General features: G+C 36.7%; 1 protein-coding gene across 9 annotated transcripts in view; it reads left to right on the forward strand.

The window, feature by feature from the left end:
• WRN (WRN RecQ like helicase) overlaps positions 1-23,945 on the forward strand; it is a 126,702-nt gene extending 102,757 nt beyond the window's left edge. For 6 of the 9 annotated variants that reach the window (XM_086380936.1, XM_086380933.1, XM_086380938.1 and 3 more), the window contains 9 exons: positions 440-512; positions 1,302-1,378; positions 8,736-8,811; positions 9,044-9,156; positions 11,178-11,292; positions 12,210-12,341; positions 14,907-15,069; positions 18,679-18,893; positions 21,928-23,945. In XM_086380936.1, the coding sequence (XP_086237062.1) occupies positions 440-512; positions 1,302-1,378; positions 8,736-8,811; positions 9,044-9,156; positions 11,178-11,292; positions 12,210-12,341; positions 14,907-15,069; positions 18,679-18,893; positions 21,928-22,047 (1,084 nt within the window). In that variant the 3' untranslated portion in view covers positions 22,048-23,945. The remainder of the gene's footprint in view (positions 1-439; positions 513-1,301; positions 1,379-8,735; positions 8,812-9,043; positions 9,157-11,177; positions 11,293-12,209; positions 12,342-14,906; positions 15,070-18,678; positions 18,894-21,927) is intronic. The other 3 variants (XM_086380934.1, XM_086380940.1, XM_086380937.1) reach the window with 1 other exon arrangement.
• Positions 23,946-25,461: the final 1,516 nt, after the last annotated feature.

Below are 25,461 nucleotides of genomic sequence, written 5' to 3' on the forward strand. Positions count from 1 at the left end.
ATCATTTTTCAGTTTTTCTTTTTTTAAAGAAATAAGATATAATGGACATATAACACTGTGTAAGTTTGAGGTGTACAAGTATTGTTTTGATACATTTACATTTTACTCTGATTATGGCAATAGCACATAACTCATTACTTGAATATAACTTTTCTGTGTAGAGAGCAAGTAAGATTTAGTCTCTTTGTGACTCTGAAGTTTATAATACAGTATTACTGACTAATCACAATGTTATACATTAGATTATCAGTTTTACTTTTAAAACTTAAAAAATTTAAAAAGCTTAATCTCTTTTGGGGTGGCGGGGAGTTGATTTAAAGAAATCATCAGTTCTAAAAGAGTAATATAATCTCATCTGCCTCTCTAAGAGTAGAGGTGTGATGATTCATGTATTAAATAATTACATTTTAACATTTGAGATAATTTTATTACTTTTCAGTTCTAAAGCTGTATCTTCAGGCACTGAGGAACATGTCTCTGATCAAGTACCAGTTAAATTAACTTCAGAGAAGGTTTGTTTTTGTTAAAGAGATGGGTCTTATTTATTTCATTCTTCATTGATACAATTTCTATTTTAATTTTTATTTCCATTTTATTTCCACTCGAAGAGGAAAACGCCATATATAGCAAGACATAAAATTTGGAGAGAGAAATTATTTGAACAGAATAAAATATGCAATATATGATTTCTGGGATTAATAGAACAGTTATAAGTATTTGAGCAAGTAACTTTCTTTTATGCCTACTTCATAACTCATTTGTTTTGGAGTCTTTTTTTTCTTAGCGATTATGATACTTTTAGTTGATGGAAGAACAAGCTTGATTCCTGAATGTTCTCATTAAAGTTACACACACACACATTTTCTTGCTTTGTTTTGGATCTTAGGTAACTATTACAGATTAAATACTTATCCACAGGCAGACTTCCACTAATTAGAATACTAGGGTGATGGGGTGATGGACAAATGAATTAAATTTTCTGGTGAATCTTTTCTGCTTTATTAAAGTATGCAGAATGTAATTAAATCATTTTTATGACTTTGGCTCTTTCCATGTCTCTAAGAATTCTTTAGACCACATATTCTCTAGATTTGGAAGGAATGGGACATTACACTGTATTTCCAACTGCCTTTAGAACATTAGAAACTGATAATTCATGAGCTTATTTTCAGCTGATTTCTTTGATGAGATGTTTAGTCAGAGGAAAAATTATCATTGTAATATTTTGTATTTTATTTTCTGCATATTTAAAAGATTTTTGAAACGTCTCTTTTTTAAATGGATCTTTATATGTTTAAAAGCAGTTTAACTTGGATCAGCTGTATTCTTACAAAGCGCATGATAAAATTTCTTCTGGGAGTAACAGTCCTAAAAACAGGTACAGAATTCACATTTTTATTCTCTATAATCACTGTGTTAGCACTTTTTCTCTTTCTTTTCGAGAGAGAAAGCTCTATCAGATGTTGGGTTATTTCATTGGCAGAAGAAAGTTCAAACATAAGCCTCCAGTATTACAATTATTAAGGCAGACTTATAAAATTATAGTTTTAATATTAAAATTATAGTTTTAATATTAAGAGCTAACACTTCTGGGTATTGTTTGCCAGGCTTGTGCTAAATGCTAGTCTTTATATAGTCTTTATAGTCATTTAATGTCATTTATAGTCATATAGTCATTTATAGTCATTTAATGCCTACAACAACCTATGAGTTAGCTACTATTATTTGTCCCCATTTTACGGTTGAAGAGACTTAAGGGTTAACTAACTTGTTAGGAGCATAAATTAATCACAGAGGTGACTTTTAAATCTATGTTTGTTAACCTTTAGCATCTATACACTATTTAATTATAATTTGTATGAAATATATATATTCCCACTTCATTTTCAAGAAAGAGATCTTATGGCAACATACAATGGTGGATATTAAGGTGATACATCTGTTGTGCTTTCAAGCTTAATATTTGTCTTTCTGACTTAATAAAAGTATGGAGAATGTACCAAATTATAGAGGGTCTGAAAATAGAGAGTTTAAAAACTTGTGAGGACATATGCACAGGTTAAGTGGACTACATTTACATACATATTAAGTGAAAGAAAATGGTTTGTTCTCTAAATGGTGTGCTCACTTCAATAATATTGCTTTGGAGCTTATAGAAACATGTACTATGTATAATATCAGTCTTCCACATCAAATGATTTCTTTTTGATTTGGATATGTCATATGTGATGACTGTGTTTCATGTAAACAGAAGGTTTAAGGAATGTGCAAAACAGTAAACCCATTCAATATGCTGAAGCATTTCTTCACTTAAACATTCCTTGTGACTTCTTGGTGCCATGGACTACCTTAGGCACTGGGATTGAGTGGAGATTAATAGAGACGTAGTCGCTGGCCCTCTTCGGAGTTTGTATTCTAGTGGGATATACAGATGAGGGAACAGAAAATTACAATCCAGGGCTGTGGCACTTTGGAAACACACTTTGGAAGTGACACTTGAGGCTTAAGTAGAAGTTAGGTGAAATGCGGAAATACTTTCTAAGCAGTGGGATGGGCCACACACTAAAACCTGAAAGCAGCAGAGGATGACGTGATTGAGGAGCTCAGCAGTTTGCTGGCAGTTCCCTGGGAGAGGGAAGCAAGGGAGTGGTAACATTTAAGACTGGAGGATTGAACGGGGTCCCGAGTATCTGGTGGGCTTCCCAGGTGGCACAGTGGTGAAAATATCTGCCTGCCTATCAGGAGACAGGGCTCGATCCCTGGGTCGGGAAGATCCCCTGGAGAAGTAAATGGCAACCTCCTCCAATATTTTTGCCTGGAAAATCCCTGGTAGGCTACAGTCACGGGGTTGCATAGATTTGGACACAACTGAGCGACTAAACAACAATAACAACAAGAATATCCAGTTCCTTTCAAGCACTCCATTTGATCATACAGGCAGTTGGAGCCAAGGAAGGGTTTTAAGCAGGACAGTGACATAATCAAATTTATGACTGAGAACAGGTGTTGACAAACATTTTCTAGAAGGATCAGATAAATATTTTAGGCTTTGAGGGCCAGGTGGGCTTCCCTGGTAGTTCAGCTGGTAAGGAATCTGCCTGCAGTGCAAGAGACCCTGGTTTGATGCCTGAGTTGGGAAGTGCCCCTGGAAAAGGGATAGGCTAACCACTCCAGTATTCTTGGGCTTCCCTGGTGGCTCAGCTGGTAAAGAATCTGCCTGCAATGTGGGAGACCTGGGTTCGATCCCTGCGTTGGGAAGATGCCCTGGAGAAGGGAAAGGCTATCCACTCCAGTATTCTGGCCTGGAGAATTCCATGGACTGTATAGTGCATGGGGTCGCAAAGAATCGGACACGATTGAGTGACTTTAACTTTTCACTTGGTCTCCGTCTCAGCTACACAACTTTGCCATTGTGGCCTCAAAGCAGCCATGGATGATATGAAAATGAATGAGTAGGGCTCTTTTCCAATAAAACTTTACTTAGGGACACTGAAATTTGAATTTCATTTCATTTTCACATGTCACAATGTTCTTCTTTTGATGTTTTTTTTAACCTTTAAAAAATGTACAGAAGCCATTCTTAGCTACAAACTTTGCCAGAACAGATTTGGCCCGAGCACCCTAGCGTGTCGACCCGTGGTTGATGACTGGCTGTGGAGGGTATGGATTGCAGGAGGAGCAGCGTTGTAGAGACACAAGTAGAAAGGCTGTTGGTGTGCCGTTTGCAGGAGGTGATGGTAGATTAGTCGAGGGAAGTGGCAGTAGGCGTGGAGAGAAGAGATTTGTGAGATATTTAGGAGATGGAATTGTTAGGACTCAGTGACTGAAAAGATACAGGTTGATAAAAATGGAGGACTTGAGTGTGACGCTTGGATTTCTGTCTTTGAGAGTAGGTTAAGTGCTGCCATTTCCTTCCCTGGGCCATGTAAGAGGAAGCCAGGTTTGAAGGGTTGTATGTTTAGGGGATGAGGTTAACTTAGGAGTTTTAGTGATAGACAAACCCAACTTTGAGATACCCATGGAGTGGTCCAGTAGTTAATTTTAATGGACAGGCTTAGTGTACAGAAATAATAATGATGCTTATGTATCAATAATTATTATTTTAAATTTCATTTGAATTTTCATTAAAATAATACATGTGAATTTTTTAAAAGTCGATTGGCACTTAAAGACATATAACAAAGCATAAGTTCACACCCTTCTCAAACCCATGTTCTGTTTTATAGAAGCAATTGGCCTCCATATTTCTTTTTTTTAAAAATGCCTTTTCAACATATATTTTATTTTTATTTTACATTTCTCTTTGAAAGGCTGAAAAAGTGGGGAAAAGGCTAAGAGAGAGGCTATTGTTTTCAATCACTCATCTTTCCTTTTTTATAAAATGGATGTATTGTTGATTTACAATATAGTTTGGAGAATTCCGTGGACTGTATAGTCCATGGGGTCCCAAAGAGTCGGATACGGCTGAGCGACTTTCACTTTCACTTTCTTCAGGTGTACGGCATAGTGATTCTGTATTTTTACTGATTATACTCCATTAACGTTATTACAAGGTAACGGCTACGATTCCTTGTGCCATACAATATATCCTTGTTGCTTATTTATTTTTAAACATAGTAGTTTGTAACTTTTAATCCCATTCTCCTAAATTAGCCCCTCCCCTCCTGCCTCTTCCCTTTGGTATAAAACCTGTGACTTTTCCATATACATTCATTTTGTTATTTTTTGGATTCCACATATAAGTGATATCATGGCTTCCCAGGCCGCACTAGTGGTAAAGAAGCCACCTGCCAGTGCAGGGGATGTAAGAGAAATGGGTTCGATTTCTGGACTGGGAAGATTCCCTGGAGGAGAAAATGGCAACCCACTCCAGAGAATCCCATGGACAGAGGAGCCTGGCAAGCTTAGCACATACGCGATATCATCCAGTATTTGTCTTTCTCTTCCTGACTTACTTCACTACAGATAATATTCTCTAGATCCATCCATGTTGTTGTAGATAGCAGAATTTCCTTCTTTTTATGGCCGAGTTGTAAGTCCATTGTATATCTATACACCACATCTTTTTTATCCATTCATCTGTTGATGAGCATTTGGGTTGCTTCCATATCTTGGCTGTTATAAATAGTGAACACTGGCATGTATGTATCTTTGAATTAGTGTTTTTGCTTTTTTCTGGCTGTGTACCTAGTTCTGGAATTGCTGGATCATGTGGCAACTCAATTTTAGTTTTTTGAGTGACCTCCATACTGTTTTCTGTAGTGGCTGCACCAGTTTAAATTCTCACCAGCATTGTACAAGGATTTCCTTTTCTCTGCATTCTCTTCAATGTGTGTTATTCATAGACTTTTGATGATAGCCATTCTGACAGGTGAGAGGTTGCCTGCATATTTCTGACATGCTTAGATTACTGTTTTTTGACTCAATTAATTTTAGAAATTTTCTGTTTATATTCTATAATGGTAAACTAAAGGCTTGTTTCCCATATCTGCTTCCGTCATTTCCTTACTTTCAATCCCTTTGCTTCCCTGGAACAAAATTATATTTCAAGTTTTGGTCATATAAATAATTTGTTTTGATTATATATGCTCAAATATTGTATACTAAGGCAAACTGTGTTGTTATGACCACTGCTCCCTTAATTATCTTCTTTGTTTTCTTGATTTTTAATGTTCCTATTACTAATTTTTAATTTCTCCTATTTTCAACCTGTTTTCATTTGTTTATTTTCTTGGAGAGTTCCTTGCCTTTGTATCCCCTCCCATCTAATGAGAAGCTTCTCTGTTGGGTCATTTGGTAAAGAATCTGCCTGCAATGTGGAAGACCTGGGTTTGATCACTGGGTTGGGAAGTTCCAGTGGAGAAGGGAAAGGCTACCCATTCCAGTATTCTTGCCTTTGGAGAATCCCATGGACAAAGGAGCCTGGCGGACTGCAGTTCATGGGCTCATAAAGAGTCAGACACGACTGAGCGACTAACACATCCAGTGAGATTTTAGTTTTAATTATAAAAATTTTAATTTCTAAGAAGTATTTCTCGTTCTCTGTCTTCTTTGTTGAACCATGTATAGCAATCTTTTCTTGATTCGTGGGTGTAGGATCTTCACTTACCTCTTTGATGATATTCATTGTATATTTTGAATGTTTCTTCTGTGCACTTTCTTTTTCTAATCTTATTAATTCTTGTCTGTGCTAGGTCTTTGTTGCTGCAGAGGCTTTTCTCTCGCTGCGGCGAGTGGGGGCTCCTCTCTAGTTGTGGCGTGCGAGCTTCTCGTTGCAGAGCACAGGCTCTACGTTAGAGCGCAGGCCCAATAGTTGTGGCACATGGGCTTAGTTGCTCCACGGCATGTGAGATCTCAGACCAGGGATTAAACCCATGTCACCTGCCTTGGCAGGTGGATTCTTTACCACTGAGCCACCAGGGAAGCCCTTCTGTACATTGTTATAGCATTCATAGGGGAAATGTTTTCTATCAAACATTTTCCACCTGTATTTTTGCTTCAGGGGTATATTAGCCAGAATTTTGCCAGTATATATGATAATAAAATTTTTCTGAGAACTATTTTAAAGTAACAATTTGCAAATAGTCCATTAGTATAAAGATTTCCATAAATACTAAGATAAAAGTAAATATATTACTTCAAACAAATTTATAATTGTCTTGAGTAATCTGATATGACTAATTCTTTGAACTGGAGTTGTCTGTCCTCATGTTCAAATCTGTTTTAGTGATCAGATCAGATCAGTTGCTCAGTTGTGTCCGACTCTTTGCGACCCCATGAATCACAGCACACCAGGCCTCCCTGTCCATCACCAACTCCCGGAGTTCACTCACACTCACATCCATCAAGTCAGTGATGCCATCCAGCCATCTCATCCTCTGTCATCCCCTTCTCCTCTTGCCCCCAATCCCTCCCAGCATCAGAGTCTTTTCCAATGAGTCAACTCTTCGCATGAGGTGGCCAAAGTACTGGAGTTTCAGCTTTAGCATCATTCCTTCCAAAGAATTCCCAGGGCTGATCTCCTTCAGAATGGACTGGTTGGATCTCCTTGCAGTCCAAGGAGTCTCAGGAGTCTTCTCCAACACCACAGTCCAAAAGCATCAATTCTTCGGCGCTCAGCCTTCTTCACAGTCCAACTGTCACATCCATACATGACCACAGGAAAAACCATAGCCTTGACTAGACGAACCTTTGTTGGCAAAGTAATGTCTCTGCTTTTGAATATGCTATCTAGGTTGGTCATAACTTTCCTTCCAAGGAGTAAGCGTCTTTTAATTTCATGGCTGCAGTCACCATTTGCAGTGATTTTGGAGCCCAGAAAAATAAAGTCTGACACTATTTCCACTGTTTCCCCATCTATTTCCCATGAAGTGATGGGACCGGATGCCATGATCTTCGTTTTCTGAATGTTGAGCTTTAAGCCAACTTTTTCACTCTCCACTTTCACTTTCATCAAGAGGCTTTTGAGTTCCTCTTCACTTTCTGCCATAAGGGTGGTGTCATCTGCATATCTGAGGTTATTGAGATTTCTCCCGGTAATCTTGATTCCAGCTTGTGTTTCTTCCAGTCCAGCGTTTCTCATGATGTACTCTGCATAGAAGTTAAATAAGCAGGGTGACAATATACAGCCTTGACGTCCTCCTTTTCCTCTTTGGAACCAGTCTGTTGTTCCATGTCCAGTTCTAACTGTTGCTTCCTGACCTGCATACAGATTTCTCAAGAGGCAGATCAGGTGGTCTGGTATTCCCATCTCTTTCAGAGTTTTCCAGTTTATTGTGATCCACACAGTCAAAGACTTTGGCATAGTCAATAAAGCAGAAATAGATGCTTTTCTGGAACTCTCTTGCTTTTTCCATGATCCAGGATCTGATAATTATAAAATTGAAGTCCTTACACTGTAGATGTTGAGCCCTTGCAGCTGGGAAATTTATAAGCATTTCTTAAATATCAAGCATGTTCTTCTCTTTCACCCCTAAAAGCAGAAATTTATTTAACTTTGACATCTTATACATATGCTATTCTATACAATTTCAATTTTATAACTTTTCCTCTTTATAATTAAAATCTTTTACATATGCTGTTCCATACAATTTCATTTTTATAACTTCTCCTCTTTATAAGTAATTTATCAGTGAGAAATGCCTCTTGTAGAAGTTGGTGTTCCATCTAATGTGCTGCCTAACACCTTTCATATATTTGCTAATTGGGTGTTTTGAAGTTTTCTTTTAACGAGTCAAAGGCAAAATTACACCTTCTGGCTTATTTTTGTTAGTTTGGTTTTGAAGAAAATTGTCAATAATTTAATTAAATCCATGCTAATTTTCCTCAGCAACCAAAAATTATTATAAATTTATAAATTATTAACAGTGCTATCACAAGAAGGATTATAGATTGTATTCCTTTTGGTTTAAAACAGCTTATTTTACTTCAGTGTAGATAAGGAGTATTTTCTTTCAAAGAATTTGATTGAGGAGGAGGAGGCAAATGGTATTTTTAATTATACCAATTTTGTGATGAACTCAAATTACAGCTTTAACTTTACCCTTATAATGTATGTATTTGATCCAGAATGTTTAAAATCTAGGCTCTCATTTAAGTAACAGTCACCTTACTGGTATTATGACATACAAGTGTTAATATTGATTTGGAAAGATATTCTCATTTGGAAGGCAAAATAGAAAGTGAACTTGGAGAAAGAAAAGCTTTTGTTATTAATTTTCTTTTAATTGTTTTAGCATCATAGTGTCATCACCAAGAAAATATTACAAGTCCTCAGAACCTGTTATTTCCGCTCAAGAGCAGGAGACTCAGGTATGACTTCTGTAGAGAGGCAGTTAGTTTTTGAGATGATAGTTATGAATCTAAGCATGCTTGAAATTCTCTTGCCAGTATTTTAAAAATTGTTCTTTAACAAAGAGGCTAAGATACAGTTCCGTTTATTTTTTCATCCTAGAAGGAAATGTACTATCTGAAACTCTGAAATAAAGCACTGGATATTTCTAAGCACATTTAAACAGATGTTGTTTATTTGCTTTTTGTTCAGACTGCATTATATGGCGAATTGGTAGCAGCTAGGCAGAAACACGCCAATATGATGGATGTTCCTCCGGCTATTCTGGCAACAAATAAGATATTGTTGGATATGGCCAAAATGAGGTAAACTATTTACATATTTTAACTTATTTTCTTCTAACATAATAGATTCGTAAAATATATCATTAAGTGATATCACGACTATAGCTCCAGCAGTCACATCTGAGAAGTGGTTCCCAAATCTCCTGTGTTGATGCCAGTGATCTCTTCACTGAGCTTTAGTCCTACATTTCTATGAAACCAGCTGTTTTCAGCAATCAGATCAAGGATATATTATAAAATCTTAACACATTACCCACCAACCCCCCATATGTATGTGCATTTCATGCAAATACCAGAACTCTACTTTCTGAATTCCTTAATTTTGTTATTCATACAATCATGTTCCTCATCACGCCTCTTTAATACCTCTGATATTACTTTTACTCTTCTAATATATAGCCCCGTCTTTTATTATATAGTTTTTAGACTTTTTTGTTTAATTGTTCCTTGTGTAATCCGTTTATGCTTTTCTTCATTTTTTTTTTAGTGACAGCATGGTAGTTCAGACCATTACCCTTGAACTATTGTAAAAGCCTCTAATTAGTTTCTCTTTCATCAGTCTCTCTCTCTATCTCATCTGATATATGAATAACAAATTAATCTTTCTTTACCACACTTTACTTTTAACTAGTTTCTCAGTCTTAAGTGAATGTGAAGTCGCTCAGTCGTGTCTGACTCTTTGCGACCCCATGGACTGTAGCCTGCCAGGCTCCTCCGTCCATGGGATTTTCTAGGCAGAATACTGGAGTGGGTTGCCATTTCCTTCTCCAGGGGGTCTTTCCGACCCAGGGATCGAACCCAGGTCTCCCGCATTGCAGGCAGACTCTTAACCATCTGAGCCACCAGTTCAATTCAGTTCAATTCAGTTCAGTCGCTCAGTCATGTCCGACTCTTTGTGACCCCATGAATCACAGCACGCCAGGCCTCCCTGTCCATCACCAACTCCCGGAGTTCACTCAAACTCATGTCCATCGAGTCGGTGATGCCATCCAGCCATCTCATCCTTTATCATCCCCTTCTCCTCCTGTCCCCAATCCCTCCCAGCATCAGTCTTTTCCAATGAGTCAACTCTTCGCATGAGGTGGCCAAAGTACTGGAGTTTCAGCTTTAGCATCATTCCTTCCAAAGAACACCCAGGGCTGATCTCCTTCAGAATAGACTGGTTGGATCTCCTTGCAGTCCAAGGGACTCTCAAGAGTCTTCTCCAACACCACAGTTCAAAAGCATCAATTATTCAGGGCTCAGCTTTCTTCACAGTCCAACTCTCACATCCATACATGACCACTGGAAAAACCATAGCCTTGACTAGATGGACCTTTGTTGGCAAAGTCATGTCTCTGCTTTTTAATATGCTATCTAGGTTGGTCATAACTTTCCTTCCAAGGAGTAAGCGTCTTTTAATTTCATGGCTGCAGTCACCATCGCAGTGATTTCGGAGCCCCAAAAAATAAAGTCTGACACTGTTTCCACTGTTTCCCCATCTATTTCCCATGAAGTGATGGGACCGGATGCCATGATCTTTGTCTTCTGAATGTTGAGCTTTAAGCCAACTTTTTCACTCTATTTCACTTTCATCAAGAGGCTTTTTAGTTCCTCTTCACTTTCTGTCGTAAGGGTGGTGTCATCTGCATATCTGAGGTTATTGATATTTCTCCCGGCAATCTTGATTCCAGCTTGTGCTTCCTCCAGCCCAGTGTTTCTCATGATGTACTCTGCATATAAGTTAAGTAAGCAGAGTGACAATATACAGCCTTGACGTACTCCTTTTCCTATTTGGAAGCAGTCTGTTGTTCCATGTCCAGTTCTAACTGTTGCTTCCTGACCTGCATACAGATTTCTCAGGAGGCAGGTCGGGGCCTTAGCCTTTGGTTGTCCTCTGAGACTCGAAATCTGATTACTTGTTTTATACATGGTTTTGGTTTCTGGAACAAACATTAACACATGCGTATTGAAGGCCAGTATGAAGCTAAATATCCATCAGCTTTGTTGCTGGAGTAGTAATGTTTCAGTGGTTTCTTGACTTTAATTTTTTAAAATGATAGACCTACTACAGTTGAAAATGTGAAAAGGATCGATGGTGTTTCTGAAGGCAAAGCTGTGATGTTGGCCCCTCTGTTGGAAGTCATCAGACGTTTCTGTCAAATAAATAGCGTTCAGGTAAAATACTGTGATTTACTGGAGCTCTGAGAGAATTAACTTTTTTTGACGATTTCAAAACATGCTTCAAAAGCATCATTTTCTCCCTTCATTTTAATTTCCATGCTGGACACTTAGAAATGAATTTGGAGAGTTTCTTTATTAAATCAGTTATAAAAACATATTAGTTACCAGTTTTTAAAAATTAAATATAGTTGACTTACAGTATTATATTAGTTTCATATGTACAACATAGTGATTCAATAGTTTTATATATGATACTCCAAAGTTATAAAATACTGGCTCTGTGCCCTGTGCTGTATGTTACATCCTTGTAACTTATTTTATACCCAGAACTTTGTACCTCTTAATCCCCTTTCCCTATCATGCCCCTTCCCCCATCCCTCTCCCCACTGATAACCACTAGTTACATAATTAATATACTAAAATAGTTGTCAAGGCTGCTGGTATCTGTTTATTTTGTTGAGAGGTTTTAAAATTTGAATGAATACGTTATTTTAGATTAATAAATTATCTTACTTTCAAATGTAGATAGAAATTAAAACTTCATTTATTTATTTACTATTCACTTCCAGGGGATTAGGGGACTAATTTAGAAGCAGTGTGGTCAACATTATAGTTCATCTGTATTCTCTCCTTTTGGCTTAAGGAGAAGACTGGGAATTTTTAGTTCTGTAACCATGTTTGCTATTGCAAATACTTTATTCAAAATTTATTCACTGTAGCCTATTTTACTTTTAAAAATCAATATGTAAAAAAAAAAACGTTCTTTTTTGAGCTTCTCATAAAAAGAGAATTTGGGGCAGTTCCTTGAAGTTTATGTTATTTTTTTCCTTAATAGCTAATGATCATGTTTATATTCTATCATTATATTGATATTATTTTTGATTATTTGTGCTACATTTAAAATTGTGTAGACAGACCTCTTTTCAAGCTCAGAACTACAGGAAGAAGAGAAGAAAAATTTGGTGCTGGAAAATAAAGCAAATTCACTTTCACCGTCTGTGGCCATTACATATTTTTTTTTCCAAGAAAAGAAAATGTCTTTGGTAAGTGTTATTTTCAAGTTAGAGGGAATTTTTAAATTTATCTAAATGTATTTTATCAGCTTTTCAGTATTAAATTGGGATAAATTTCTTATAATCCTACAGTGTTTCACATTGGTTCATTTTATAATTAATTTTAGAACAAGGTCATTTTCTTTTTCTAAGCCTACTTCTAGTAAAATCAGCAAGTATAGTTTGAGCATGATCATCTTACAGAGGTTGTATCAGAGGTACTGATTAACACATTTATAGCTTAGGGATGTTGAAGCAGCCATATTTTGAAGCTACTTTTTTTAATGGGATTAATAGTTAAAAAACTATTATAGTATGTACTGATAATAGATAATCTCTAAGATACATTGTTAAGTAGAAAAAGGAAGGTGCCTAGTGGTGTGAAAAATGTACATAAATGTGTATATATATGGATTTGCATGCTTATATATTTATAAATGGGTTTCCCTGGTGGCTCAGATGGTAAAGAATCTGCCTGCAGTGCAGGAGACTGGGGTTCAGTCCCTGGATCAGGAAGATCCCCTGGAAAAGAAAATGGCAACCCACTCCAGTATTCTTTCCTGGGAAGTCCTATAGACAGAGGAGCCTGGTGGGCTACAGTCCATGGGGTTGCAAAGAGTTGGACATGACTGAGCAATTCTTTCACTTTCACACATATTCATGTATCCCTGTGTATGTATACAAAAGTGCATAGAATATCTCTGGAAGGATGTCCAAGAAGCTAAAAATAAGTTTTAAAAAAGCAACAAACTTGCTTTTCACTCTCTTCTCTAGTGTCATGGTTTTTTTTTTTTTCTTAACTGTGTCTGCTTGATGCTCTTTGAAAGAAATCTGACTGCTGTGAAAAATGGCCATACTTCCTGTTTCTTCATCATTGTGGCACAAGTCCTTAAGGTTGTGGAGATTTTTTAAATACACAAAATGAAGAGGGTATCTTAGTGGCAGAAGGGCAGAATGAGGCTTCCCCCTGAGTTTCACTGATCTGCATTCCTATCCTCTCTAATGTTAAATTGATTTAGATCAGGCTGTATGGTTCAGGGCCTCTTTTTTCTGTTCTCTGTGTCTCATGCTGTTGGCTCCATTACACACTTTCTATTCTGTTTAAGATTCAATATAAATAAGAATAAACAGTCCCTAGCTTGTCTTAGTCATTAATAGATGTTCTACTTAGATAGCCAAACTCCTTAATTAAAAGTTTGAAAGCCATTACACAAAGAACCAAATAATTCCACTGTACTCTTTTTGAAACAAATTACATGATAAAGAGGAATTTTAAGTTCAGTCTCTTATTTAAACAGTAACATGTTAAAAATGCTTGTATATATATAATTGGACCAAATATGTATGGCAAAACTGTATGTAATTACTAAGAAAATATGGAATAGCCTCTAAATTTTTTGAATAAATTGTATTCTCATACTCAGCCAGGATATGAAGTTTCATATATTCCCTATTCATGGTTAAAAATATGAGGAGTGGTATATCTTCATTTGGGTCTTCTGCTATTATTTGGTTGTATATTATTGTGAAATATTGTGATCTGTGCCTCCAGGGAGCCTGAGGGGGGGGGGGGTCTTGCTAGTTAAGCACAAAATTAAACATGCCTAAGGGCCAATTAATCAGGAGCTATAATACAATTAGTTTTAGGTAATATGATGCCTGGTATCAAATAACCCTGATATTAGGCAGACATGGAAGTAACTAAAAACCTTCCTTTGAGTGATGAAGAATATTGCTTTACGTGCCCTGTTTTGTGAAAATATCAGCATTCATACACATACACTCCAAATTTAGGCTTTCAAGGTGTGTTAAAAAAGAGTATCATGAAATAATTTAGAGCTGAGTGATTGAACTTCCTGAATGTTGAGAAGAATATTTTATCTAACAGACACCTTAACTGGATTTGGAGCTGCATTTGTTTAAAAGCTACATAAATATGTAGCAATGTCCTTAATTTAGCACAATTCATGTTAAGTTCAGTACTAGGCAAAAGATGACAGCCCCTTGTAAATTGTGTGTGTTCTTATTTTATGAATAGAGCCCACTTAAGCACTTGTTAAAGTCTTTTTGAGAACCTTTTATAGAATACATTCAGAACCTGATGTTACCACTAAGCATTTTAGCATTTGTCTTCCTGGAAGTTCATGTAACTGAAAGGCCATGTGTTATTTCAAGTGTGCAGTTTATTGAGTTACAGTTTGCTGTATTTTTAAAAGGTCATGGCAGCTATGAGACTTACGTGGAATGACTGTTCTCTGTTACTAATGGGTTTTTAAGGTGAATAATTGCAGAAGGGTGAGGACTGATCTCAGCTAAAGCTGGGTGGTTTTGCTTCATTCAATATAGGAAGTATACAAAGCAGCAGCACCTGGGGAGTTCTAGCATGTGAGTCATTTTGAAGAATTAGTTAAAATGAGAAATGTAAATGAAGGTTCAGTCCACTGTTTTATTTCTCAGTGAACACTTACTACCTGAAGGTTTTGGACCTTGTGTTTCTATACAGCACAGTGGAAGCTTAAAAAAAACTCACTGATTGTTTTGCTGCCCTTGCTCTAGAAGGATACAGCTGAGAAGAGGACTCTGCCTCTCACAGCAGTTGGCATGCACTTATCCCAAGCGATGAAAGCTGGCTACCCAGTCGATACAGAGCGAGCAGGCCTGACTCCAGAGATTCAAAAGATTATTGCTGATGTTATCCGAAACCCTCCCATCAACTCAGGTGATAACCACGACCCTTGTCTGCAGCCTTAATGACTTGAGTCATTGAACCCAGATGAAGTAAACAAGCAATCTGCTGATATTTTCCACTCTGATCACATTAACCCTTTATGCTACTATGAAAACTTCACTTTTCTAATGCTTTGTCTTGTTTTAGAAAAACAATCTTTCTTCCCATCATCACTCAAAGGAAAGTCTGAATCGGAGAAATTCTTGTTTTGTTTGTTTGTTTCAGCTTCTTATTACACCTTCCATACCCATCGCCAAAACAGAGCTCTTTCATCCTTCTCTGATTTCTAGTTCATCACTTGGAAAAAAACATCCTTCCCCATAGCTTACTGACTCTTAGTTTCTTCCTACATCTTTCTGATTCCCTGTCATTGCTTTCACTGAACTAGCCTGTCTCGTCCAGGCAGTCACGTCAGGCGCTGTGCAATTGAAGGGATGGACTTGGGCCCCTTGTCGAAGGGTTTTCTCCTGTCATTATGCTGTGGAACCTCAACTGTGGTCAAGCCCCTTTGCCTTACAGAAAATGTTAAAATCTGCCTATTTTAAAATTATGATCCCTTTTTTACAGAAGTAAAGACGAGGTACATTAGAAGGGTTTTCCTACTCTAAATGTACAAACGTAAACTAGATGTATCATAATAATCCGGTAAAGCTGATGAATTTTTTTGGACTGTTAGGACAGAGCAGAGGACATAACAAAAGCCTCATCTCCAGAGCTGCAGTGCAAATAGTTAATTAAGCTTTTTATTACGTCAAACTCTTTCCCACTCAGGAATAAGTATACAGTTCTCCCCCCAAGGTTAGAAATAAGGTGAAAAAGATCACAATTAATACTATACTTAATTGATAAGTACAAAGGTATTTAAGTTACTTTCAAAGGCAGCCTTCATTCTAGGCCTGAACAAGACTTGACTGAAGAAGACCTCCATCTCTTCTCCTGCTGATCAACCTAAGAGGCCAGGAGAGGGACAAACACAGGTTTGAGCAGGGAAACCTGCTCAAGGTTAGTTCCAGGGAACCTAAGTTTCCCTCTTTACTATATACCGTGTTAAAGTTGTTCTGCCAACTTTTATTTAAAGCAAAGACACATGCAATTTCTAATCCTGGTCCATGAGACCTTCAGGTATTTTAAGGGCCTGTTGATAAATTATGTCAAGATCTTATTGGAGGGAGGAGACACCTTAACAGCTAATTCTGCTCCTGTGTCACAGCTTTCTGGTTATGTTTGGTGTCCCATTTAGGGCAGTCTCTATAGGGACCTATGTGCTAGGCTTGCTAATCTATGTAATAGTTGTGAGTTCATAACTGGAAATTAATGAATTGGCATTGTGTGAACTTGGTTCACCTGGCTCTGTCGAGGTTATTAGTGGTTTGTAAATTTGAAAACCTGAGGGCCAGATCCTGTTCTGTAATAAAATACCCAAGGTCACTTAGCTGTGAGTGTCTTGTGAGGAAGCTAGCCATCTCTGCCGGTCACTCTCTAGTCTTTCTCACTACAGCTGCCATTTTACTGGAAGTTAAGGCAGAGAAAGGACAACAGTAATTACTGGTGGGGTTAGAATCATGATTGTATAAAATCTTTCTTTCTTCAGTGCAGAAGGAAATAGTATTTCAAAGAAAGTCAAATGCCTTCTTGCTCAGATGCCTGTTTGATATTAACACCCTAGAATTACTTTTTTCCTTATATATGTATTGTCTCTTAGGATTTAGAGAAAGATGTGTCTCTGATAAGCTATTTGATTGTATACAATATCATCTGAAAGAGCTTGTGCAGTTTCCCCCCCCTTTTCCTATTTTCTTTACTACTACATATTGAGTATAGCAAATTTTCATTCAGAGTTAAATATTAAAATGAAATTAATATTTCAATTGAATTAATAAAGATATTAGCATAAATTGAAATTCCAAAGAACAATGAAATTTAAATTATACTTATTAAACACTTATTTCATCTTTCTGTCCAAACATTATATATACATTATACAGATAATGTGAAAATATATATTATTGTAGTTTACTTCCAAAGCCGAAATTGAGAACGTTAAGATTCGTGAGCTCTAACTAAACTTTATTTCTTTCAATTGTACATTTATAGTCTGTAATATATAATTTATTGATGTGAAATTTTATTTTTGAATTCTTATTTTTCCATAATAAAATACTGTTTATTATCTCACTGGAGGAAACATTGTTGAGTTATAAACTATAATAAGAAATGAAGATATCCATGTCACACTAATGATTCAAATAGGTTATTTCATCTTTTACTTAGCTGTAGCCATATCACCGGAGAAGGCAATGGCACCCCACTCCAGTACTCTTGCCTGGAAAATCCCATGGGCGGAGGAGCCTGGTAGGCTGCAGTCCATGGGGTCGCTAGGAGTCAGACACGACTGAGTGACTTCACTTTCACTTTTCACTTTCACGCATTGGAGAAGGAAATGGCAACCCATTCCAGTGTTCTTGCCTGGAGAATCCCAGGGACGGGGAGCCTGGTGGGCTGCCTTCTATGGGGTCGCACAGAGTTGGACATGACTGAAGTGACTTAGCAGCAGCAGCCATATCACATAATTTGGTGTTTTAATGAACCAGTTTGTTGGCATTTAAATTCTGCCCAATCTTGAATTGATAATTTTCTATATTTTATTATGGCATGATCTTATACTTAAACATAGAGTATTTGAGAACGGAGAAATTATGTCTTATTATTTTCATGCTTATTTGCTAAATAGATTTTGTCCCTGTAACTTAATATTTTAAGGAATTCTGCACTTTTTTATTCTTTTAGTTTTTTTTCATGTTTACCTAATTTTAAGCTGCTTCTCTTATGGAGTTGAGATAGTAACTATGCCTGCTAATAAATGAAGCAACGTATTTAATGATGTACCTGGATAATATTTTGAAGAATTTTGTTCTTTCATTCTTAATGTGCATGTCCCTGGAAAATTAAGGGTGGCTTCCAAGGGACATGCCACAAAAATAAGGGTAATTTGATCTCTTTAACCACTGAAGGAGTGCAGGCAGTGCTCATTGTTTCACTTGATTTTTCGGGAGATATTTTCAGCCCTTACTTGTGTGGAAAGTTAGGGCAAATAAGATCTTAAAATAAAATCTATCTTTCTCAGAAAACATATTCAATTAATAGACATTTTAAATAGTTGATATGTTTTGTTATGCTTCAGTATCCATTGAAAGAATCCTTTTTATTAGCATCTTATTTACAAGTATGATTAGCTTCTATTTTAAGAATAAATTATTTTCAAAAAAATTAGCTTATAATTGATATTTGGAATTTGAAACATAATTCCTTTAGAAACAATTCTATGGATGGTGGTTTTGATTCTCAGTTTGAAACAGAAGTTCTGCAGAGTGGATGAGCTGACCTGACTCTGGCTCTTGGAGGCAGGGGCGCAGGAGTGAAGGGGGTGTGTGCTTACTCCATTTCCGATCTGGGAGGGGGTAGGCATTTGCAGGAGGAACGTCTTCTCTGACCACCTTCCTCCTTCCTCTCTACAAAATATTTCATTATTTCCAGCTTATAGATTTTTCTGTGATGCTCTATGTAATTTACTTTTAAATCTTTTAAAAAATTCTTTTACAGATACAAATAAAATTAACCTAATTAGAATATATGTTCCTGAAAACATTGACACGTATCTTATCCACATGACAATCAAGATCCTGGAAAAAGATGGTGACCACAGAATGCGATGCCACTCTTCATGTGATCCCAACAAAAAGCGATGTTTCCCTGACCCTGAAGAGAGCTCTTCAAATTCTAAGAGAACCAAGGAAGAAGTAGACACTAAGACCAAGGTGTTAATTATATGTAGAATTTTCATATACTGTCAGTGTTCAATTTCCATATCCTAATACCACAATGTTGTATTTTTTGATGTGTTACAAATTCTGATAGAAGGTTACTTTAAAAAAAAAATCTCTGAGCTGTGTTTCCTTTGGTTTTGTAAATCTGATCTGAGAAAAGAGATTTTTTTTTTTTAATGACAAGAAAAGAAGAATATAATCCCATCTATTCTAGCTTATTGTGTGGGAATGTCAGCTTAAATTTTACATCTACCTTATATTGACTGTATAACCTGGAAATGCCCTTTCTTTCAGGGACTTCCCTAAAATTTTGGGGTCCAGTGGTTAAGACTCTGTTCTTCCAATGCAGGGGGCACAGAGTCAGTCCTTGTTCAGAGAACTAAGATCCCACATACCTTGTAGCATGGTCAAAAAACCAAAACCAAAAACAAAACCCAACTTCTATTATAAATACCTCTTTAGATGTTGGAATTTGTCTCCCTCCTGTTACTCTTCATTCTCTGTTCCTGTTACACTGAGTCTCTCAGGTACAAGGGTAGTTGTTTCTCATGGCCCTGGGCACAGCCCAGTGCACTTCTGCATGATCAGAGAACGACCATGAGTTTAGTAGTATTTTACATGGTATATTTTATTAAAATCACATGCTTTGAAAATTATTGTTCTATGATTTATCTGAGATAAATTGTAGTTAGAGAATAACTCTTCTTTGACACTGTGACTCTACCAAATGATTGCAAAGACTTGAAAATTTGACATTTAATTTCTTCTGGGCCTAAAGTTCAGTGATAAAAGTTTGTGAAAATCATAATTAACTCAAAAATTACTTTAGTTCACGGATGATAAATTCAGCATAGCGGTAGGTGGTTGCTACTATTTATATTAGAGAATTAGGAACTTTATTTCAGTTGTAATCTTTATAAGATTTCCAACAGTTAAACTCTTTTTCTCTCAATAGCTTAAAAATAAGAGGGGCTGGTTTTTTAAAACTGTCCTTCAGTTAGATGTGTATATATTCATGTCCTAGATAACCTAATGAAATTTGCTTACCTGGAATTCTTTACATTATTTTGGCAATTGATTAGCTATAAGAAGGGCATTAAAGAAGATATATGTTGGGCAGTGGTACTGAAATTTGGCTGCTATTCCCAGCCTTTTATTTCTGAAATCTGTATACAAAGTGACTAAGACCTTATTTTTTTCCCAGCTGTATCGGTCAACACAGGAAAAAGTGTAACTTGTTATTTTTCCTGAATACTGAAGCACATTTATAGTGAAATATTGTTTAAATCTCACATTAACCTTTTTGCTTCCATCCTATTGAAATAATACCATATTCTGACAACAGAGTGGAGGTATTGTTTTTAATCGGGACATAACTGCTTTGCAGTGTTGTGTTACTTTCTGCTGTACAACATAAACCAACCATGTGTGTGTATGTAGAATGGGGGTATTGTGGAGAGGGTGGGTAAGTGGATGGAAATCATACTAAGCTTACTGGATTTAGCCTTTTCTTTTTCCCCATTTAGGGGAACAAGAATATTGAGGCTGGGAAGTAGATTATGAGATGAGTGAGCCAGCCAGATTGTTTTTCTTCCATCCACCTTCCAGTATAGAAAGCTACTCTGAGCGCTGTAAAGTCTGTTGGAGGCCAAGTTTCAAGATCCTTCCTGTGTTAACATTTGTCTTCTCTACCGCCCTGGGTTGTATTCCTTAGTCTCTTTCATTTTATGATTATGAGGCTTCTAATAAAAGCTAATGTCAAAACAAATTCTCTTTATTAGCTGATGCATCATTAGGTTTACATCTGTTGTGACTGCTGTTTACTGGAGGAAGATTATGTCTTGATAATGGTAGTTCTGATTAATATACCAAGGCACACAGTAGAGTCTTCAAATATGTTTTTTTTCTTTCAGATAAGTTTTTTTCAAATAAGATTCTTAAAATAAGTTTTTTAAAAATTGATGGCAAGTTTTCTTAAATTGAAGCTTTTAAATTTTGTTTATTTCAGGTTGTTTAAAAAATTTTTGCCTTTTAGTATTTTTGTCCCATTGCTTTTTATTTCTTCTTAAGGGAGAAGAAATTTCTGTTCTCTATATGTTGGATCTGCTTGTGCAGATCATATAGTAGGCAACCACTGCCTTTGTGTTTAATTTTTTCCCCTAAAAGCTAGAGACTTTTAACTTAAAATTCTGAGGCTTCATTTGGTGCATAGGACCCTCTAGAATTAGACAAAATATTGTGCATGTGTACATTTGTCTTTTTTCCCTAAAGACAGTTTCAGCAGATCCTCAAAAGAGTCTACAAAACAAAGATCATTTTTCCCCCATTTACTGAGCAAATATTTTTTGAGTACCTGTGATGTCTCAGCAGTTCTGCAAGGCCCTGATGATGCCTGAACTACTCCGAATTTGTCCACCAGTGTAGATGTACACATTGTATGCTTTTTTAATTGCTAATATAACTGTGTGTGTGTGTGTGTGTACACATGCTCAAGCAGATGCCTTCCTCCGAACATTAAATTCACCATTTTGGCATACCCAAAGTTAATATGGATCTGAAATAATATCCAGTTCTTTCCTTCCCAAATGAGAGTCTTTTTTAGACACTTGAGTATCTAAAAACATGTAAGAGGGTGGCAGGTAATTGCCTAAACAAATGATATAGTGATTTTGTCTCTCATGTGTTTACTTTTGAATCAGAAATAAACTCTGTAGATATCATTATTTTGTTTTATTGAAAAGGGAATGATGATGGGTGTATATTTAGTAACAATGCAGGTGATGTAAGAGATGTGGGTTCGATCCCTGGGTTGGGAAGATCCCCTGGAGGAGGGCATGGCATCCCACTCCAGTATTCTTGTATGGGAAATCCCATGAACAGAGGATCTTGGCGGGCTACAGTCCATGGGATCCGAGTCGGACATGACTGAAATGACTTAGCACAGCACGTGTTACTTGCCAGCAGTACAAATACATATATACATATATATAATATATATACTTTTTTTGTTGTTTCTTTCCTATAGACTTCGTCTGAAATGTCCAAGAGAAAATTACCTTGGTGGTTTGCCAAAGGAAATGACACCTTACCTGATACCAGCAAGAAATCAGTGGCCAAAACCAAAAACAAGGGTCTTTTTAGTTAGACTGGCAGCTGTCAGAGGAATTGTATGTCCTGCTGTATTATAAGAGGGAAGCTGTATTTCATTTCTGAAAAGAGTAGGGAGTGTTTGTTTAAAAATTATTCTAATTTTGAAGTAAAACTCATCTATTTATTGAATAGCTGGCATTTGAAAACAGTCTTGGGCAAGCCACGTAAAGTTGAGTCTTCTGAGGGTCTGAGTGAGTGCCTCCTAGGACAGAATCTTAAGTTACCTTCCTATGAGGTTGCTTTAAGAAATCATGTCATTGCCTGTTTTCTAATCTCTTCACTTATTTCCATAGTATGTTTGGAATATGTAATGTGCAATGATTTAATATATGTAACAGATTAGGAGTTGTATAGTGATTATGTGTGTGATATGAAATATTCTTGTATTACCGAAATTCTGTCTTATACATGAAGAATGTGTAATTATTTTACAAATTGTTTTTTTATTTTTAGAAGAAACTCTTGTACGCATTTTAAAATGGTGCTAGTGGGCCAGACCAGTGAAAATGAAACGTTTAGGGTTCTGTGTAAATAGAGAAAAGAATAGACCAAATGCACTTTGTATTTTACATATGATTTCTATTATTTTTCAAATAATAATAAAAACTCTTTCCTACTGAAAATTATAAAGATATATATTTTCTTAAACTATCATTTATTTAATTATCATTATGAACAAAGCTAGTGGAGGTGATGGAATTCCAATTGAGCTATTTCAGATCCTAAAAGATGATGCTGTGAAGGTGCTGCACTCAATACGCCAGCAAATTTGGAAAACTCAACAGTGGTCACCAGATGGGAAAAGGTAGGTTTTCATTGCAATCCCAAAGATGGGCAATGCCAAAGAATGTTCAAACTACCACATAATTGTACTCATCTTACATGCTAGCAAAGTAATGCTCAAAATTCTCCAAGTGAGGCTTCAACAGTACGTGAACTGTGAACTTCCAGATGTTCAAGCTGGATTTAGAAAACGTGGAGAAACCAGAGATCAAATTGCCAACATCCACTGGATCATAGAAAAAGCAAGAGAATTCCAGAAAAACATCTACTGCTTTATTGATTATGCCAAAGCTTTTGACTGTGTGGATCACAACAAAGTGTGATCACTGATCAGTTTTCAACAAAGTGGACAATTCTTAAAGAGATGGGAATACCAGACCACCTGACCTGCCTCCTGAGAAATGTGTATGCAGGTCAGGAAGCAGCAGAGATATTACTTTGCTATCAAAGGTCCATCTAGTCAAAGCTATGGTTTTTCCAGTAGTCATGTATGGATGTGAGAGTTGGACTATAAAGAAAGTTGAGTGCTGAAGAATTGATGCTTTTGAACTGTGGTGTTAGAGAAGACTCTTGAGAGTCCCTTGGACTGCAAGGATATCCAACCAGTCCATCCTAAAGGAAATCGGTCCTGAATATTCATTGGAAGGACTGATGCTGAAGCTGAAACTCCAATACTTTGGCCACCTGATGCGAAGAACTGACTCACTGGAAAAGACCCTGATGCTGGGAAAGATTGAAGGTGGGAGGAGAAGGGGACGACAGAGGATGAGATGGTTGGATGGCATCACCAACTCAATGGACATGAGTTTGAGTAAGCTCTGGGAGTTGGTGATGGACAGGGAAGCCTGGCGTGCTACAGTCCATGGGGTCGCAAATGGTGGGACATGACTGAGTGACTGAACTGAACTGAATTACTTTGAGTACCTTTAACTTTTGATGATGTTGGAATTTGATTCTAATATCTCTTTATTTAGCACATGTAACTGAAATATCCAAAACCCTGCCACTGATTTGGGTAAATCACAGTTGATATAACTTTAAGCAGTTCAACATGTAGCATTTACTTGACTTCTTTGTAAATAAAAATAGCTGTTGTTAATAAAGAAGAAATACACGTTTATTGTAGAAAAATGAAAAAAATCCAGAAGAGTGAAAAAAAAAAAAAAAACTGAAGTTCCCATGGTAGGTAATTTATTAACCCTTTTCATATATCTGGCCAAGCCATTTTATATTCACTTCTTTTCTTCATTACATGAATAATACATGAATGAATATTCTTTGTGAAACATTCAAGCTACACTTAAAACATAAAAGTCCCCCATATTCCCTTTTCCCTGCATCCCAGTACAAGCCCTTTTCCAGGTAACCCCTGTTGAATATGTGACGTACAGTTCTCCATAACCATTTCTTCTGCATTATGTGCTTCTGCGTGTGTAGCTACACATACATTCTTGTTTTTTTACTTTTATTCTTATATTGAAGTACAGTTGATTTAAAATTTATATTTGTTTTAGGTGTATAGAATAGTGATGCAATAGTTTTATAGATTATATTCCATTTACAGTTATTGTAAAATGTTGGCTATATTCCCTGTGCTGTACAATATGTTCTTGCAGCTCATTTATTTTATATTTAGTAGTTTGTACCTCTTAATTCCCTAGTCCTATCTCACCCCTCCCCATCACCTTACAATTTTCTGCAACAAAGATTATTTTACTTAGTTTATTGTGAAGATCTTTGCATGTCAGTATATGTATCAGTCTGTTTTTTTTTTTTTTTTTTTTTTACAGCTATATACTATGTTATTTGGTGAATATACTATAATTTATATAATCACTACCTGTTAGTGACTTTGTTATTTTTTTCTATTTCAGATTATTTCAAGAAGTATAATTATTATCAAACACAAACATGTTCTTTATTATATTTCACTTGGGTGTATTATGAACGTGTTTTTCCATGTCATTAAATAATCTTCCACAGAATCTTTTTTGGGGCCTTCTACAGTGTGGTGCAGAGAAGGCAGTGGCACCCCACTCCAGTACTCTTGCCTGGAAAATCCCATGGATGGAGGAGCCTGGTGGGCTGTCGCCCGTGGGGTCGCTAAGAGTCGGACACGACTGAGCGACTTCACTTTCACTTTTCACTTTCATGCATTGGAGAAGGAAATGGCAACCCACTCCAGTGTTCTTGCCTGGAGAATCCCAGGGACGGGGGAGCCTGATGGGCTGCCGTCTCTTGGGTCGCACAGAGTTGAACATGACTGAAGCGACTTAGCAGCAGCAGCACAGTGTGGTGATTCTCAAAGTGTGGTCTGCAGACTGTGAGGAGTCCCTGAGACCCTTTTGCGGATCTGCAGAAGGGAAACTATTTTTATAATACCAAGAGGTTATTCACCTTTTGTAGTGTGTTGATATTTGCATTGAAGGTGCATAGCCATGGCCTTCTCCCCAAATCACTGGTACTTTACCGCAAATCAAGGCAATGGCAGCAAATTACTGATCTGATTAATTCTCATTTCTGGAACACATTTTTCCAATATTCTGTGTGATAAAAAGGCAAATTCACATCCAGCACCTGTCCTGTATACCAAGGTATGATTGATTGATTTCAGTATGATTGAAGG

The sequence above is a fragment of the Bos grunniens genome, chromosome 27, assembly GCF_055505025.1.
Source record: "Bos grunniens cultivar Pamir isolate PY7600 chromosome 27, Bosgru_T2T1.0, whole genome shotgun sequence".
NCBI classification, from domain to species: Eukaryota; Metazoa; Chordata; class Mammalia; order Artiodactyla; family Bovidae; genus Bos; species Bos grunniens.